General features: G+C 38.5%; 1 protein-coding gene across 12 annotated transcripts in view; it reads right to left on the bottom strand.

Moving 5' to 3' along the window:
- DROSHA (drosha ribonuclease III) overlaps window positions 1-15,973 on the bottom strand; it is a 145,741-nt gene that overhangs the window by 38,267 nt on the left and 91,501 nt on the right. For all 12 annotated transcript variants that reach the window (XM_035291734.3, XM_078365640.1, XM_035291737.3 and 9 more), the window contains 3 exons: window positions 12,420-12,527; window positions 9,884-10,022; window positions 9,146-9,206 (listed from right to left, as the gene is read on the bottom strand). In XM_035291734.3, coding sequence (XP_035147625.1) covers window positions 9,146-9,206; window positions 9,884-10,022; window positions 12,420-12,527 — 308 coding nt within the window. The remainder of the gene's footprint in view (window positions 1-9,145; window positions 9,207-9,883; window positions 10,023-12,419; window positions 12,528-15,973) is intronic.

The raw sequence follows: 15,973 nt of genomic DNA, 5'->3' as shown, positions 1-15,973 counted from the left end.
GCGAAAATGTTATCTTCTTTATGAAGCCCTGCCCAATGCCCGTCATCAAAATTAATACTTCCCCCTCAGCACATAGATCACATTTTATTTATACTTTTATTACATGATGAAGTCATATCTCGCAGGCTATTAGTTTCTTGGGTTCGCATACACGACTGAAATGACCAAGAAGGTACCCCATGGAAAACCTCCTCCTGCACCTCAGTGAAGCCAAAGGAGCACCTTCCCTCAGTGGTAAAGTGCTTTTCTCACTGCCCCTTTGGTTGAGCACAGACATGACATGAAGTGACTGAGGTTTTCAACAGGCCACACTGGCTGCTGTGTAGATGCCGAGTGCGGGAAAAAGAAGCACTGAGGGGACGCTGCAGCAGGTGCAAGGAGACTTTCCCACACGGAGGCTTAGGCTAGGGAGGTCACGGTGGGGGGCGGGCAATAGTCAGATCTGGGATGCATTCTGGAGACACAGCTGAAAACAACTGTTGAATGCACCTTTTGCTTTCCCCCCAAACCTGCTCCCCTTTTGGTCCTCCCCTCCACGGTAATGGCACTACTCCTCGCCAGCTACTTAAGCTAAAGCCTAGGCCGTGACCTTCATTCTTTTCTTTCACTTCGCTTCCACATCCCAACTTCATTATAGGTATGTATGTGTAGGAAAAAACATAGTACATACAGGGTTATGAATTACTATCTTTGGTTTCAGGCATTCACTAGAGGCTCTGGAAGGATAACGGGGGGATGACTAAATATGAAAAGAACCTGAAGGTCTATTTTAAGGCTGACTGCTGAAAGAGAAAATATGAATTTGGGGATGTACAAGGGGAGAAAAACCAAAGGGATGCACTGAGGAGAGAAGGGGACATGCAGAGGCCTTGGGGCCTGAGCAAAGACAGCAAGGGACAGGCTTGGGCATGAGTTGACCTCACTACCTTCAGGGCCTTTCTTCAATCTCTCTGACACCAACCCACAAAATTCTCCCCCCAAAATTCAACAGCTGCCTTTTGAGGCCATTCTTTATCCAGTTTCATCACATCCACCCCTTGTATCTACTTTCAACAGCAACTTTCAACTCCATGTTGATCAGCCTGTACAGCTGTACCATGCAGGCACCATACCCTCTACCTTCCCTGCCACCTCTCCCAAATCCCACTCATTCCTACAGTCAGCTGGGAGGCCTACCCTAAGTACTGGAGCTTCCAAGCTGCTAGCTAACTCCCACCATCCCACCCCCATTCCCACAAAATTTCAACACATCACTCCATTTACAACAAAATTAGATCGGATCTGTATTATTCTGTTTTATGTGTGCCAGTTTAATTTCCATAAAGTATCCCTATAGTTTCAGTATACAGTAGAAAATTTAAAATACCTATAAATTTCTCTTAGCTACTAAATCATCTACTTAGAAATTTAAGTATAATTGCTATCGTTTCACTTATCACATTAGTAAGTTTATTCTTCTACCCTACTATTCCTCTACATTTTGGAATTTTACAGGAAATAAAAGGTAATGGGAAAAATCTGATAAGTTGTGAAAAACAAGGGAGTGATTCTAAACCCTCCTTTCAATTTATGGCCTTTAATTTACATGAAAATATCATTCTGGAAGGCAATTACAGGTTAAGCATCCTTAACCCAAAATCCAAAGTGTTCCCAAATCTGAAACTCTTGAGTGTCAATATGATGCCACAAGTGGAAAGTTCCACACCTGACCTAAAGTGGCAAGTTGCAGTCAAAACTTTGTCTATACAAAGTATTAATAATATTGTATAAAATTACCTTCAGGCTATGTGTATAAGCTATATATGAAATATAAATGAATTTCATCTAGAATTGGGTCCTATGCCCAAGATATCTCACTATGTATATGCAAATATCCCAAAATCCAAAAAATTCTGAAACACTGTTGGTCCCAAGCATTTTGGATGAGGAATACTCAATTGTAGTAGCCAATAGGGAAATGAAAAAACAAAAGAGAAATAAAGAGAAAATACATTCAATTTATGTCTACCTGACAAATTCATAATCTCATAATTTAGTTTAAAAAAAAAAAAAGGCAGGCCAGGTATAGTGGCTCATGCATGTAATCCTAGCACTTTGGGAGGCTGAGGTGGGAGTTGCTTGAGGACAGAAGTTCAAGACCAACCTAGGCAACAAAGTAAGATCTTATCTCTACAAAATATAAAAACATTAGCCTGCTATGGTAGCACATGCCTGTAGTCTCAGCAACTTTGGAGGCTGAGACAAGAGGATCGTTTGAGCCTGGGAGGTCAAAGCTGCAGTGAGTTATGATTCTACCACTGCACTCCAGCCTGGGTGACAGTGGGAGACCATGTCTCAAAAAAAAAAAGAGTATGTCCTAAAACAAACTTTCCTTCTTTTTACCAAATACATATTAGATTTTAAAGGACTTCTTTTTGTTGCTACTCCACTAGCCAAGAGTGACTAAGAAGTTCCACAGTGGAGCATAACATATTACATTAACAAAAAAAAAAATTTTTTTAACTTTTCAGTACTGAGATTTGGCTTTCTGTCAAATACACCCGAACTTCAGAAGCAACTGCCATCATTCTTGGAGAAAACATCAAGGAATAGAGGCATGATTTGACGGTAAGACGATGTTAACTCCTAAGTCCACCTGCAATTTCAAGAAACCTGTTAAGTTACTGTCTTGAGTAAGGATAGAAATAAGAGAGTGAGTTTTTTCAAAATAAATTCTTTTTCATGAGCCAGTAAAATAAAAATGCATTTTCTGTGGCATAAACTTTATCTTCTTCCTAATAGTGCAAAGTACTATACAGAAAAATCTCAACATGGAAAGCAAGAAACCCTGGCAAGGGCTGGGGACAAACCATACTTGGATGTCTAACGCATTTTTAAAGAATAGTAAGACATTTAGTCAAAGAGTATTGGCTGCTTTAAGTCATACAGTATTTTTAATGAAGTCATAATGGCATAATAAGATTTACCTTAATTTGTTTTATAAACTTTCATGGAGACAAAAACTACATCTAGGGTTTTAATAACCATAAAGTTGGATTATTATTCATGTTGTTGAAATACAAGGTCATGGTTCTAAACACATTTATTCAATAGTGAGTCTGCCATTTATTAAATAATTTGCCCATATCCAACGTGTTTTTCTGTATCTTCATTATCACTAAACTCTGGCAATAAGCCATAAATATGAATGGTTATTAAATACTACTTTAGTTTATTATTGTACTGTACCATTCCTAAGCCAATGGTTTATCTGGAAAAATGGGAAGAATGATGGCTAGTCCTCACAGCAGCAGATCTTTTGTTCCTTCTTTTACTGTTTAGACTTTCTTTAATCACCGTCTTTACACACACTAGCAGGCTCCAAGATGAGATGTTTACTGAGCAGTAAACACTCCATTTGTTTTTAAGAAGTGAATCAACGAGGCATTATGAAATCTAGATTAACTGTAACATTTATACAGCACATTTTGTCTGCGGAATTCAATACACTTTATAAAACATAACAATCTCCCTGTAACAGTAAGTACTGTAAGGTGGCATTGACTCAAGGAAAGCCAAATCCAGTGAGGGTATGCAGAATCTTTTCCCACTCTGGCATCCCAAGTCTCAAGCAGTGACTAGCTAAAGGGGGCCTTGGAGGTCAATGGGAACTTCTACCCAACTTAGGATTCCTTCAACTCATCGCACCTGCCTGGATACTTGCAGAGAAGACAGGCTACCGACCCACAAGATCTCAGATGTACTGGACTTGGGAATTTAACTTGAAGCATTTAGAGTGTTAAATTCACTCAATGGGATTTACATATATTTAATAAATATTATTCCGCTTCTAATGCAAAACACTTGCAACTACCATTTCCTTAAATACATAGACATTAACAAATAATCCATATGTGTCTCTCTGTTGGTCTATTTTTTTTTTTTTGAGACAGAGTCTCGCTGTATTGCCCAGGGTGGAATGCAGTGGCATGATCTTGGCTCACTGCAACCTCTGCCTCCTGGGTTCAAGCAATTCTCCTGCCTAAGCTACCACAGTAGCTGGGATTATAGGTGGCCACCACCACACCTGGCTGATTTTTGGGTTTTTAATAGAGACAGGGTTTCGCCACGTTGGTCAGGCTGGTCTTGAACTCCTGACTTCAGGTGACCCACTCACCTTGGCCTCCCATAGTGCTAGGAATACAGGTGTCAGTCACTGTGGCTGGCCAAGATTTTTATGCATTATATGTAGCAATGACTCTCACCAATCCAAAAGAAAAAAAAAAAAAGCAAACCAAGGCGGCTTGGTTTTCCCCTTTTTTCCATTGCTACTATTCTGGTCCCTCTTTCCCAAGGGTCTTACTGATAATACATAGATTACTTGAATGCCACCAAATGCCTCACCCTTTAGACACCCTTTTTGTGGTAACAGTTCATCACAATTTGCATGAATGAATTAAATATAACTATTAACAACTCAGATTTAGGTGGTTAAAGAGTGACATTCTTTAAAATTATGGGTGGCATATTCACTTGAGATTACAGCATCATAAAAGTTAATTATTTTGTAGTTTTAATGGCAGCCACGTTATCAAAAATTACTTATTAATTTTAAACCTTCATGCCTTTTTTTGTAAACCCTAGCCCATCACAAATGAGATTAAGAAAGATACTACCCAGCCATTTAAAGCCCTGCTGACCGTAACCTTTCTTGATCTCCCTGTTGCCCCATTTCTAGTCAGTAAGTAAATAACCTGGGATAAAAGTAGTATGATGAATGGCATTCCTTCCTTTAATACTTATTTACTGAGTACCTGTTCTGTGACAGGCACTAGTTACAAAAACAGGGAGAAAAAAAAATAGATAGGACCATAGACCTTCAAAATCTTTACAGTCCTGTAAAGAAAAATAGCCCCATAACACAATTATGGGCCCACAGAAGAACAAGAGTATGTACCATAAAACAAATACCAGCAGGATTTGAGCGGATATTACAAGGTTACATTGGCATTACAGAGGAAGTTTTACAATGATGATCAGCGCGCAGGGAAGGGACAAGGTATGCTTGACAACCCAGGTAAGGAGCTCAGTCTTACTTGGGGTCAATCTCTGGAAGAAGCTGTGCCCAGCTGTGGACTGCTAGCTGACAGCAGTCAACTGGCAGCAGACCCTGGCAGCCAAGGCCAAGAGGCTATTTCTGAACAGACACTTGGGGTTAACTCTGCATCAGCAAAAAGATCATACTCAGAGCAAGAGCCTCTGAACACAAGCAACAAAGGCCAAATGTCAAGGGACAAGAGAGATTATCTGTTTATTCTCTGTCAGTAATATCATTTTCAAAATGGTAAATTCAGACATAACAGTTTCTCAGGTATCATCCCTTCTGCCATGGTAAGAAAGCCAAGAAAACCACCTCTTTGTAATAAAGCAAAAGAAAACATAAATCATGAGGTTCGAATGAAGTTATCAAAAGACATAGCTTACATACCAACAGCTGCGGTGGGGAAAGATGAGACAAAAATTATTGAAATCCAGATTTGCATCATTGAAAAGTACATGTCTATGATGTTCATGTAGCTATGTTAGAGGGCTATGGGGTATATAGGATTCTGCTTGCCAAAATACAGACTCTACAATGTCGCAGGGTAGAATAAAACCATGGGTAGAATAAAATCACACCCTCAGGATCACACACCATCCTGAGGGTGTGATTAAGGGCTATTTTAATTCATTCTTTTCTGATCTTCGACTCTCACAGAACATCACAGTGAGGTATATGGGCATATGATCATTTTCAAATAAGAATTTTAAAGCTCTATCCTGCTTTTCTTTTTACATCTTGATTGAAGAGGTTTGGCTTATGATAACCACAAAAGAGAACAACTGAAAGCAAGTCAATTTTTTAAAAACCTGATATATGAAGGAGCTATTGGGGAAAAAAAAGCCATGTCAGCCATTGCTGGCAATTTCTGTGGAGGTCAGTGGGCAGCTGAAGTAATTGCCTCAACTTCCTATCACTTCCAACCCTACTCTGCCCACCTGTAATCCAACCTAGTCTGGATCCCCAGAATGATAAGCATAGCTATTCCACTTTTCAACTCCCCATCTTTAAAAGAAAGCCACCCTCAAGCAATTTCCTCTACTGGCTTTCCAAATAGAATCTGCTATACCTCACACACAAAGATAATCCTCCTTGCAAGAAACCCCAGAGCCTCATCAGCCATTAAGCACTTGCTTCCATTCAGTTGTCAAACTGCATTAAAGAGTTTATATAGACCTAAGCCATTCCATTCCCAGATGCTTCAAAGGCCTCAAGACCATACATAGATGAGAATATTAATATGGGAAGGTATCTTACAAAATCAGGTAATGAAATAAGAAAAGCTAACCTACAAAACTTACTCATTATATGAGGCCAGTATTACCATTATAATGAAACTAGACAAAACATCACAGGAAAAGAAAACTACAAACCAGGATCTCTTATGAATATAGACACACAAATCCTAAGCAAAATACTACCAAACTGAATGCAGCAGCATGAGAAGGATGAGACACCACCATCAAGTGGGAGGCATCCCAAGAAAGCCAGGTTGGTTTAATACCCCAAATCAAATAGAATAAAAGGGCATGATTATATTAATAGCTACAGAAAAAGCTGTGACAAAATTCAACACCATTTCATGATAAAAACACGCAGCAAACTAAGAATAGGAGAGACCTTCTTTACTCTGATAAAGAGCATCTATAAAAACCCGACAGCTAACATCACCCTCAATAGTGAAAGACTGAATGCTTCCTACTGAGATGAGGAAGATAGAGATCTGCTCTCAATACTTCCATTCAGTATTGTCCTGGAGGCTCTAGCCAGGGCAATGAAGTTAAGAAAATGAAATGTAAAAGGATTATACAAGAAGAAGTAACACTAGTGCTATTTGTTGGTAATATTATTTCATGTGTAAGAAAATCCTAACTAATCCACTAAAGAACTATTAGACCTAATAAACTGGGGCAACAGGGTTGGAGGACATAAGACCAATACACAAAACTTAACTGTGTTTCCACACATTTCCAATGAACAACCTGAAAATGAAATTAAGAAAACAATTCCATTTATAACAGCATTAAAAAAAACAAAATACTTCAGAATTTTGCAAAAAATGTGTAAAGTGTATACTCTGAAAACTATAAAACATTATTGAAAAAATTTTAAATGACAGATAAATGAAAAGACATCGAGTTCATGAGTCAGAAAACTTAAGATTAAGATGGTAAGCCTGGGAAACATAGCAAGAGCCCTGTCTCTATTAAAAAAAAAACACGGTTAAGCTGGTAATCATCAACCTAAATGCCCATCAATGATAGACTGCATAAAGAAAATGTGGGGCCAGGCACAGTGACTCAGGCCTGTAATCCCAGCACTTTGGGAGGCCAAGGCAGATGGATACCTTGAGGCCAGAACTGGAGACCAGCCCGGCCAACATGGGAAAACCTCATCTCTACCAAAAATACAAAAATTAGCCGGAATCCAGGCTACTCAGGGGGCTGAGGCATGAGAACTGCTGGAACCTGGGAAGCAGAGGTTGCAATGAGCTGAGATCATGCCACTTCACTCCAGCCTGGGCAACAGAATGAGACTCTGTCTCAAAAAAAAAAAAAAAAAAAAAAAAAAAACAGAAAGAAAAGAAAATGTGGTACTTATACACCATGGAATACTATGCAGCCATAAAAACAAATGAGATCATGTCCTTTGCAGGGATATAGATACAGCTGGAGGCCATTATCCTCAGCAAACTAACACAGCAACAGAAAACCAAACACCACAGGTTACACAGATACATAGAAGGGAACAACATACATTGGGGCCTTTCAGAGGGTAAAGAATGAAAGGAGGGAGAGGATCAGGAAAAATTACTAATAGCTATTAGGCTTAATACCTGGGTGATAAAATAATCTGTACAATAAGCACAAGTTTACCTATGTAACAAATCTGCACTTTAAATAAACATTTTTTTAAAAGATGGTAATGGTTCCCAAATTGTTCTACAAAATCAACATAATGCCTATCAAAATCCCCACTGACTTCTTTGCAGAAATTGACAGGCTAATCCAACGTGTGGAAATGCAATGGACTCAGAATAGCTAAAACTTCATCAAAAGTTTTGCACTGCAAAACTTTTCAAGAGAGTGAAAAGACAATTCACAGAATGAAAAAAAATTGCAAATCTGATAAGGAATTCGTATCTGAGACTATATTAAAAAACAATTATAACTCAATAATTTACAGTAACCCAATTAAAAATAGGAAAAGGATCTGAATAGATATTTCTCTGAAGAAGATATACAAACAGCCAATAAGCACATGAAAAGACACTCAATTTCATAAACCCTGAGGGAAATGCAAATCAAAACCACAATGAGAAAATACTTCATATTCACTAGAATAGAATGGTTAGAATAAAAAAGACAGACAATAACAAGTGTTGGCAAATATGGGAAGACACTGGATCCCTGCTATATTGCTGCTGGGAATATAAAATGGTGCAGACACTTTGGAAAACAGTCTGGTGGTTCCTTAAAAGGTTAAACAGAGTTACCATATGACCCAACAATTCTACTCCTATATACACCCAAGAGAAATCAAAATATATGTCCAAACAAAGTCTGTACACAAATACTCATAGCAGCATTATTCACCAGCCCAAAAGTAGAAACATTCCAAATGCCCATTAACTGATGAACAGATACGTAAAATATGGTATGCTCATATCAAGGGATATTATTTAGCAATTAAAAATTGAAGTATTGACACATACTATACTATGGACAAATCCTGAATCCATGCTAAGTAAAAGAAGACAGTCGCAAAGGACTGGCTTATATGATACCTTTCATAGAAAATGTTCAGAAGAAACAAATGCATAGAGGCTGAAAATAAATTGGTGGTTGCCTAGGATTGGGCAGGCTAAGGAACATGGGGAGAGATTACTAACAGGTACAGGGTTTCTCTTTGGGATAATGTCAATGCTCCAAAATTAGATGATGGCCATGGATACACAATTTTGTTAACATACTAAAAACCACTGAATTGTATGCTTTAAATGAGTAAATTGTATAGTATGTGAATTATATATCAATGAACTTGTTTTGTAAAAATCAACTTTACCTTGAGGGAGTTGGATCATCTTGGCCAAGACGTGACATAATATTTATCAAGGTGTTAATCCCTGTTTAAAATTAAAAACAAATACACAAGTAAATACTGATAGAAGAATTCCAGGACCATCATATTACAGTAGAAAAAATTGTTTCTTCTCAATGTGATTTTAAAACGTTTGGTACCTGCCTGTCTGAATGTGTAATAAATAATTATTTAAAACACTGGATAGGAAAAAGAAATTTTTCTAAAAATCTCATCAACCCTTATTATAGTTCTTGCTCAAAGCAAATATTATAAAAGAGTCCATGAGGCCAGGCGCAATGGCTCATGCCTGTAATCTTAGCACTTTGGGAAGCAGAGGCAGGTGGATCACCTGAGGGGTTCAAGATCAGCCTGGTCAACATGGCAAAACCCTGTCTCTAACAAAAATAAAAAAATAGCCAGGTGTGGTGGTACATGCCTGTAATCCCAGCTATTTGGGAGACTAAGGCAAAAGAATCACTTGAACGCAGGAGGCATAGGTTACAGTGAGCACATCTTGTGCCAGTGCACTCCAGCCTGGGTGATAGAGTGAGACCTTGTCTCAAAAAAAAACAAATTAAAAAAAATGAGTTAGTAAGGACTAGAATACGAGATGGTGAAAGAGTTACCCAAGGACCATTCCTGGAGGTGAAATAAGTTACAACAGAAAACACAGGCCAAAAATAGGAGATGAACATCTTAAAATCATCCAGACATACATACCTTTCTTCCGCATGTGCATGTGATGAACTTTTCTGTCTCCATATTTGGGCTGCCGAATTCCACAGTTAGATAAAGAATTCCTGGCATGATCAGGATTCATTCCAAAATTTAAATGATGACTTGGATGAGTCATGGCCAGCTAAAATGTCAATGAAATAAGTTCAGTCTTAAAAACAGCAGGAGCTGGGTGCAGTGGCTCATACCCGTAATCCCAAAGCAGAAGGACTACTTGAGTCCAGGAGATCAAGACCAGCCTGGGCAACACAGTGAGACCTCATCTCTACAAAAAACAAAAAAAATTAGCTAGGCGTGGTGGCATGTGACTGGAGTCCCAGCTACTCAAGGGGCTGAGGTGAGATTATCACTTGAGCCCAGGAGGTCAAGCTGCAGTGAGCTATGATCATGCCACTGTACTCTAGCCTGGGTGACAGAAGGAGACCCTGTCTCAAAAAACCAAAAACTCAGCATGAGAGCACCATCTTTGTATCATCCCAAATTAGGCAGTAAACGGAGCTGTCTATCCAGTTGAATCTTAAGCCCTGATCTTTCCATCTTATCTCCCTAAATATCTGGAAACAGATGACCTACAGAATGGGAGAAAATATTTGCATACTATATATCCAACAAAGGACTAATATCCAGAATCTACAAGGAACTGAAACAAATCAGCAAGAAAAAAAAACAAAGAATCCCCTTAAAAAGTGGGCAATGGCATGAACAAACATTTTTCAAAAGAAGATATACAAATGGCCAACAAATGTGAAAGAAGGTCCAACACCACTAATCATCAGGGAAATGCAAATTAAAACCAAAATGAGATACCACTTATCACTTTATCCCAGTCAGAATGGCCATTATTAAAAAGTCAAAAAAACAAGATTTTGGTGTGATGCAGTGAAAAGAGAAGGCTTATGTACTGAACTTTATATAAGCTATATAAATTAGTATATAGCTCTGAAAACCAGTATGGAGATTTCTTAATAAACTAAAAGTAGATCTAACATTTGATTCACTCCTCCCACTACTGTATATACCGTGTATCTACCCAAAGGAAAATAAGTCATTATATCAAAAAGACACCTGAATTTCTTTTTTTTTTTTTTTTTTTTTTTTGAGACAGAGTCTTGCTCTGTCACCAGGCTGGAGTGGCAATGGCGCGATCTCAGCTCACTGCAACCTCCACCTCCCAAGTTCAAGCGATTCTCCTGCCTCAGCCTCCCAAGTAACTGGGACGACAGGTGCGTGCCATCACGCCCAGCTAGTTTTTGTATTTTTAGCAGAAACGAAGTTTCACCATGTTGGCCAGGATGGTCTCAATGTCTTGACTTCATGATCCGTCCACCTAGGCCTCCCAAAGCGCTGGGATCACAGGCGTGAGACACCACAAGTGGCCCAACACCTGCACTTCTATGTTTATTGCAGCACAATTCACAACTGCAAAGATACAAAATCAACCTAAGCACCTATCAACTGACAAGTGGATAAAGAAAATGTGGTATACATATCCCGTGGGATACTACTCAGCAATAAAAAGAATAAAATGTCTTTTGCAGCAGCTCAGATGGCCATTATTCTAAGTTAATTAACTCAGAAACAGAAAACCAAATACCGCATATTCTCACTCACAAGTGGGAGCTAAGCTACAGGTACCCAGGGGCATACAGAGTGGTATGACGGACACTGGAGACTCAGGTGGGGAGTGTTGGGAGGGGGGTGAGGGATGAGAAACTACCTACTGGGTATAATGTACACTATTCAGGTGACAAGTATACTAAAAGCCCAGATTTCACTGCTATACAATTCATCCATGTAGACAAAACCCACTTGTACCCCTAAATCTATTGAAAATATTTTTAAAGCAGCCAAAACAAACAAATTTCCAGATCTCTGACAAGAGCCCTCTTCTGCAAACAAACATATCCACATCTTTAGGCCAGGCATGGTGGCTCACGCCTATAATCCCAGCACTTTGGAAGGCCAAGGCAGGCAGATCACCTGGGGTCAGGAGTTCGAGACCAGCCTGGCCAATATGGCAAAACACCAATTCTACTAAACATATAAAAATTAGCCGGGCGTGATGGCATATGCCTGTAATCCCACCTACTCGGGAGGCTGAGGCAGGAGAACTACTTGAACCCGGGAGACAGAGGTTGCAGTGAGCTGAGATCACACCATTATACTCAAGCCTGGGCAACAAGAGCAAAACTTTGTCTCAGAGGGAAAAAAAATCTACATCTTTCAGAACACTCAGCACCTGGAAAGGAGAGCCATAAAGGAGGAAAAGCTGGAAGAAGGTACTTAGATTTGACAGGGAAATTTTAGCTTTAGTCAATCTCTTTAGGGATAGTCTCAAATAAATGTGAGAGAATGGGTTGGAAAGCAGCAGAGGCAACAAAGGTGGAGCAATGGAGGGAACTATGTTTCTAACAATTCTTGTCACTTCTCAGGATAGAGAACCCAATGTACCATTTGTGACCTGCAAGATGAATTACTCCTATTTTGTTATTACATGAGTTTACAGGAGAGTAATTCTTACCTGCAACAGACAACGATCTTGGAAAGTATATCCTATCAACTTGTCCAGATGCATTAGGCATTGGTGGTAGCGGATATGATGGGTCAGAACAGGTAGCATCATCGCATGCTAGGAAAAAAAAATACTTCAACATGTTTACCTTTAAAAAAACTTATAAAGTCACTTCATTTATTTTACAAAAAACTAGAACCATTTTCACATCCCAAATTCCATCTCACTAAGTCCCAAAACAGCTTACTGGCTGCATGGCATTGGGGAGAATCCTCTGAGAGGCAGTGGGCAGTAGCTGTTAAGAGTATACAGTCTATAGAACCAGAATACCCGGGTCCAAATCCTGCTCTGCCACTCATTCACTGTGTGAACTGGGGCAAATTATCTTACCTCTCTGCCTCAGTTTCCTCACCTGCAAAATGTGAATAAATATACCTATGTCCGAGGATAGCTAAAAGGATTAAAAGAGAAAATACAAAAATCTCCCTTTCTCCCTCTCTTCCTTCTTTCTCTCTCTCTTTCAAAAAATGAGAAAGAAAGAAAGACGACAAGACAAGACAAAAATCTTCTTATAACAAGGCCTGTTAGCCCTCATTCCATTAGGAATAGCCCTGGTTCCCTCAGTATTCAGCAGGGTAGCTTTGAGTAAGTCACATGTATTTCTGTGCCTATCTTTAATTAAAGAGGAATGGATTAGGATTCAGTCATTCTGAAACTTCTTTAGGGTCAAGGTATTTTTGAGAATCCAAGGAAAATGTCCCTGTGCACAAGCATGCAAAAGTTGTACACAATTTTAATAGGTTCACAAACCCTAAAGCCCATGACTATTCTTTAAGTAAGAACTTCTCCACCAGATATGCCACCCTAGGTTTAATATTTAATGATCTAACATTCTGAAGACAAATTTTATAAAGCCACCAGTACCATGAAGGTACCCAAGGACAAAGAATTTAAATTTTTGCTTCAATCCCTTTTCCTTTGGCTCTAGATTTCTTGTTGAGAGATGATTTCATGGAAGGCATATCTTTTTTCTTTTCCTTAATACTGTTTCCCAAGAACACAAGAGAATGGAAGGAGTCATTCTTATTCATCAGAACCTGGAGGATGGACCCAGCCCACAGACTGACTGACATATGCTTTATATTATTTCAGTCTTTGAAGTATTTTAAGCTGGCATTATTTAAAAATATATGAAAATGGATTTGCTTGAAACTATTGAAATTAGTTATGTTATATAACTTATAAAGAAAGATTCGTTCCACCAAAAAGGATCTCTCCTCAATGAAGACTTTCTTGCCAATTCAATTCAGTAAGTATATAATTGAGCACCTCCACGTGTAAGGCCTTTCAATATGAGTGGAAGATAGAAAAGGCGAAGACACTGTTTTTGCCATTAAAGCTAGAGATATGCCATTAGGATTTGAATTATCTGCACCTTATTCACTGTTTTCCTAAGTGCTATATTGAAACAACATATTCCAGACACAATAATATGGAAACAATGTGCACAACCAAAGTATAATACAGTTTTCCAGCCATTTAAACTGCAGGAAGCTCAAGAGTTGATGCTAAAAACTCAAGGTGGATAGGACATGGGATAGGACATTAAGACTATTCAGTGCAACTGCCTTTCTAAAGCATAAACTCAACCTGGTAAATTGTTTATTTTTTAATATTTCCTATAAGAGATGAATCACTGCCTGTCTAAAAAAAACTTTAGAGTTTGCTGATTATTAGAAAATTACTTTTTACTTCTGTCACTCAGGCTACACAGTGCAGTGGCACAATCACATCTCACTACAGCCTCTACCTTCCAGGCTCAAGAGATCCTCCCACCTCAGCCACCAGCCCCCAGTACTGGGACTACAGGTGTGCAACAGCACATTCTGCTAATTTCTGTGTTTATTGTAGAGAAGAGGTTTCGCCACGTTGCCCAGGTTGGTCTCAAACTCCTCAGCTCGAGGGATCGGCCTGCCTCAATCTCCCAAAGTGCTAAGATGAGCCACTGCTCCAAGCCAAAAATTATCATTAACTTTAAGCTCAAATCTGTATCTTCAGAGGTTCTACCCCTTTAATCTTAGTTCTACCCAGAAACAAAATGCAGTTAATGACAGGCTTTCCACATCTTGTTTTAGCTAACATACATCTTACTACCTTACTTCCTTTAAACTGTTCTCATGTAAAACAGCTTTGAATCCCTTAACCACTTCCTCTAAATCTGCTCCAAACAAAGCCTGTTTCTCCTTCCAAATACATCTTTCTTGTAAGTGCCATGGAAGGGTATAGATGACCCATGACCATCTTGAATCCCAGACATTAAGTCTCAATATCACCTACAAGACTTTAAATTTCTAGCTCAGTTTTTAAAAGTATCAATCTTTGCAATGTTAAAATAAAATCATCTTTACGTCTGACATCTTTATGTCTGGCAACTGCTTTCATTTAAAAAAAAAAAAAAAAACTCTTCAAATTCTCCCATAAAAACAGAGCAACTAGACTAGCAAAATCAAAGACCAATGAACATTGTCTACATAAAACCTAAATAACAAGGTATGCCCATGAGCCCCTAAATAAGAGTGGTTGAGGAGAAAGAACTATGTCTCAGCATCTGCGTGTGAGAAGAGAGACACAGGGATTCTGATGGTCCCAATAATGGAAGAAACTCAAAATTAACAACACTTGTTCACCAGAAATAACCCAAACTGGAGAGAGCTCTGTAGAATCTAATTCACTGAATGAATACAGGAGGTCAGTCTAACTGTGCTGAAGACACCTGGGACCTACCCACAAATACTCAAAACACAAAATACAAAAATTGAAGCTCTCTACAAGGTAAAAGCCCTACAACAAGGAGAAAGTGCTGAGAGTTAAAGCCCCACTCACAAGAGAGGGATAATGAAAGGCCAAAGAGAAAAGGGCCAGATAAAAGCAGAGGAGAGAAGCAGAGGGGGCAGATCTTAGTGTGAGGCCATATTATATTTTATCACTGTGAAAACTACAGGAGGAGGAGCTCCAGAACCATGAAAAACTATCCTGGCTTATGCCCCCTTTCTAAAAGCACAGGAAAATATTTCATTTAGTTTACTTAATTTTTAACTTTCTTAAAGAGCAACAAAAAAGAATCATGATCAAATCCCACTCAAAGATTTTCTAAGAAAGAGGGGTAGAATAACAACCCTGCTAATAAAAATATTCCAGAAAAATTTACCAACAGAAAAGATGAAAGCTATAACCTTCAAAATAAGAAAAGAAATTTTAAAAATAGGAGGATTAATAAAAATTACAAATAAACATTACATAAATTCAGAAATGAGATTAGAGGAAAGGAAGATTTGAAAAGAAGTGACAAAACACAGGAAAAGGAAACATAAAAGGAAATAATCAAGACTAAACAAGAAGGAACACAAAATCAGATTAACCCAATTAATAGTGCTTTTTAGAAATAGAAATGAAGAATTCAAGAGAAAATGACAGATCCAGAAGCGAAGCAGAAAAGAAAAAAGATGAATATAACTTACAAGATATAAGAAGATATAAATAGTAGTTACTTCTTGCATCTTATA

Source organism: Callithrix jacchus, chromosome 2 (genome assembly GCF_049354715.1).
Source record: "Callithrix jacchus isolate 240 chromosome 2, calJac240_pri, whole genome shotgun sequence".
Lineage (NCBI taxonomy): Eukaryota > Metazoa > Chordata > Mammalia > Primates > Cebidae > Callithrix > Callithrix jacchus.
This window is presented reverse-complemented; position numbering and strand designations above follow the sequence as displayed.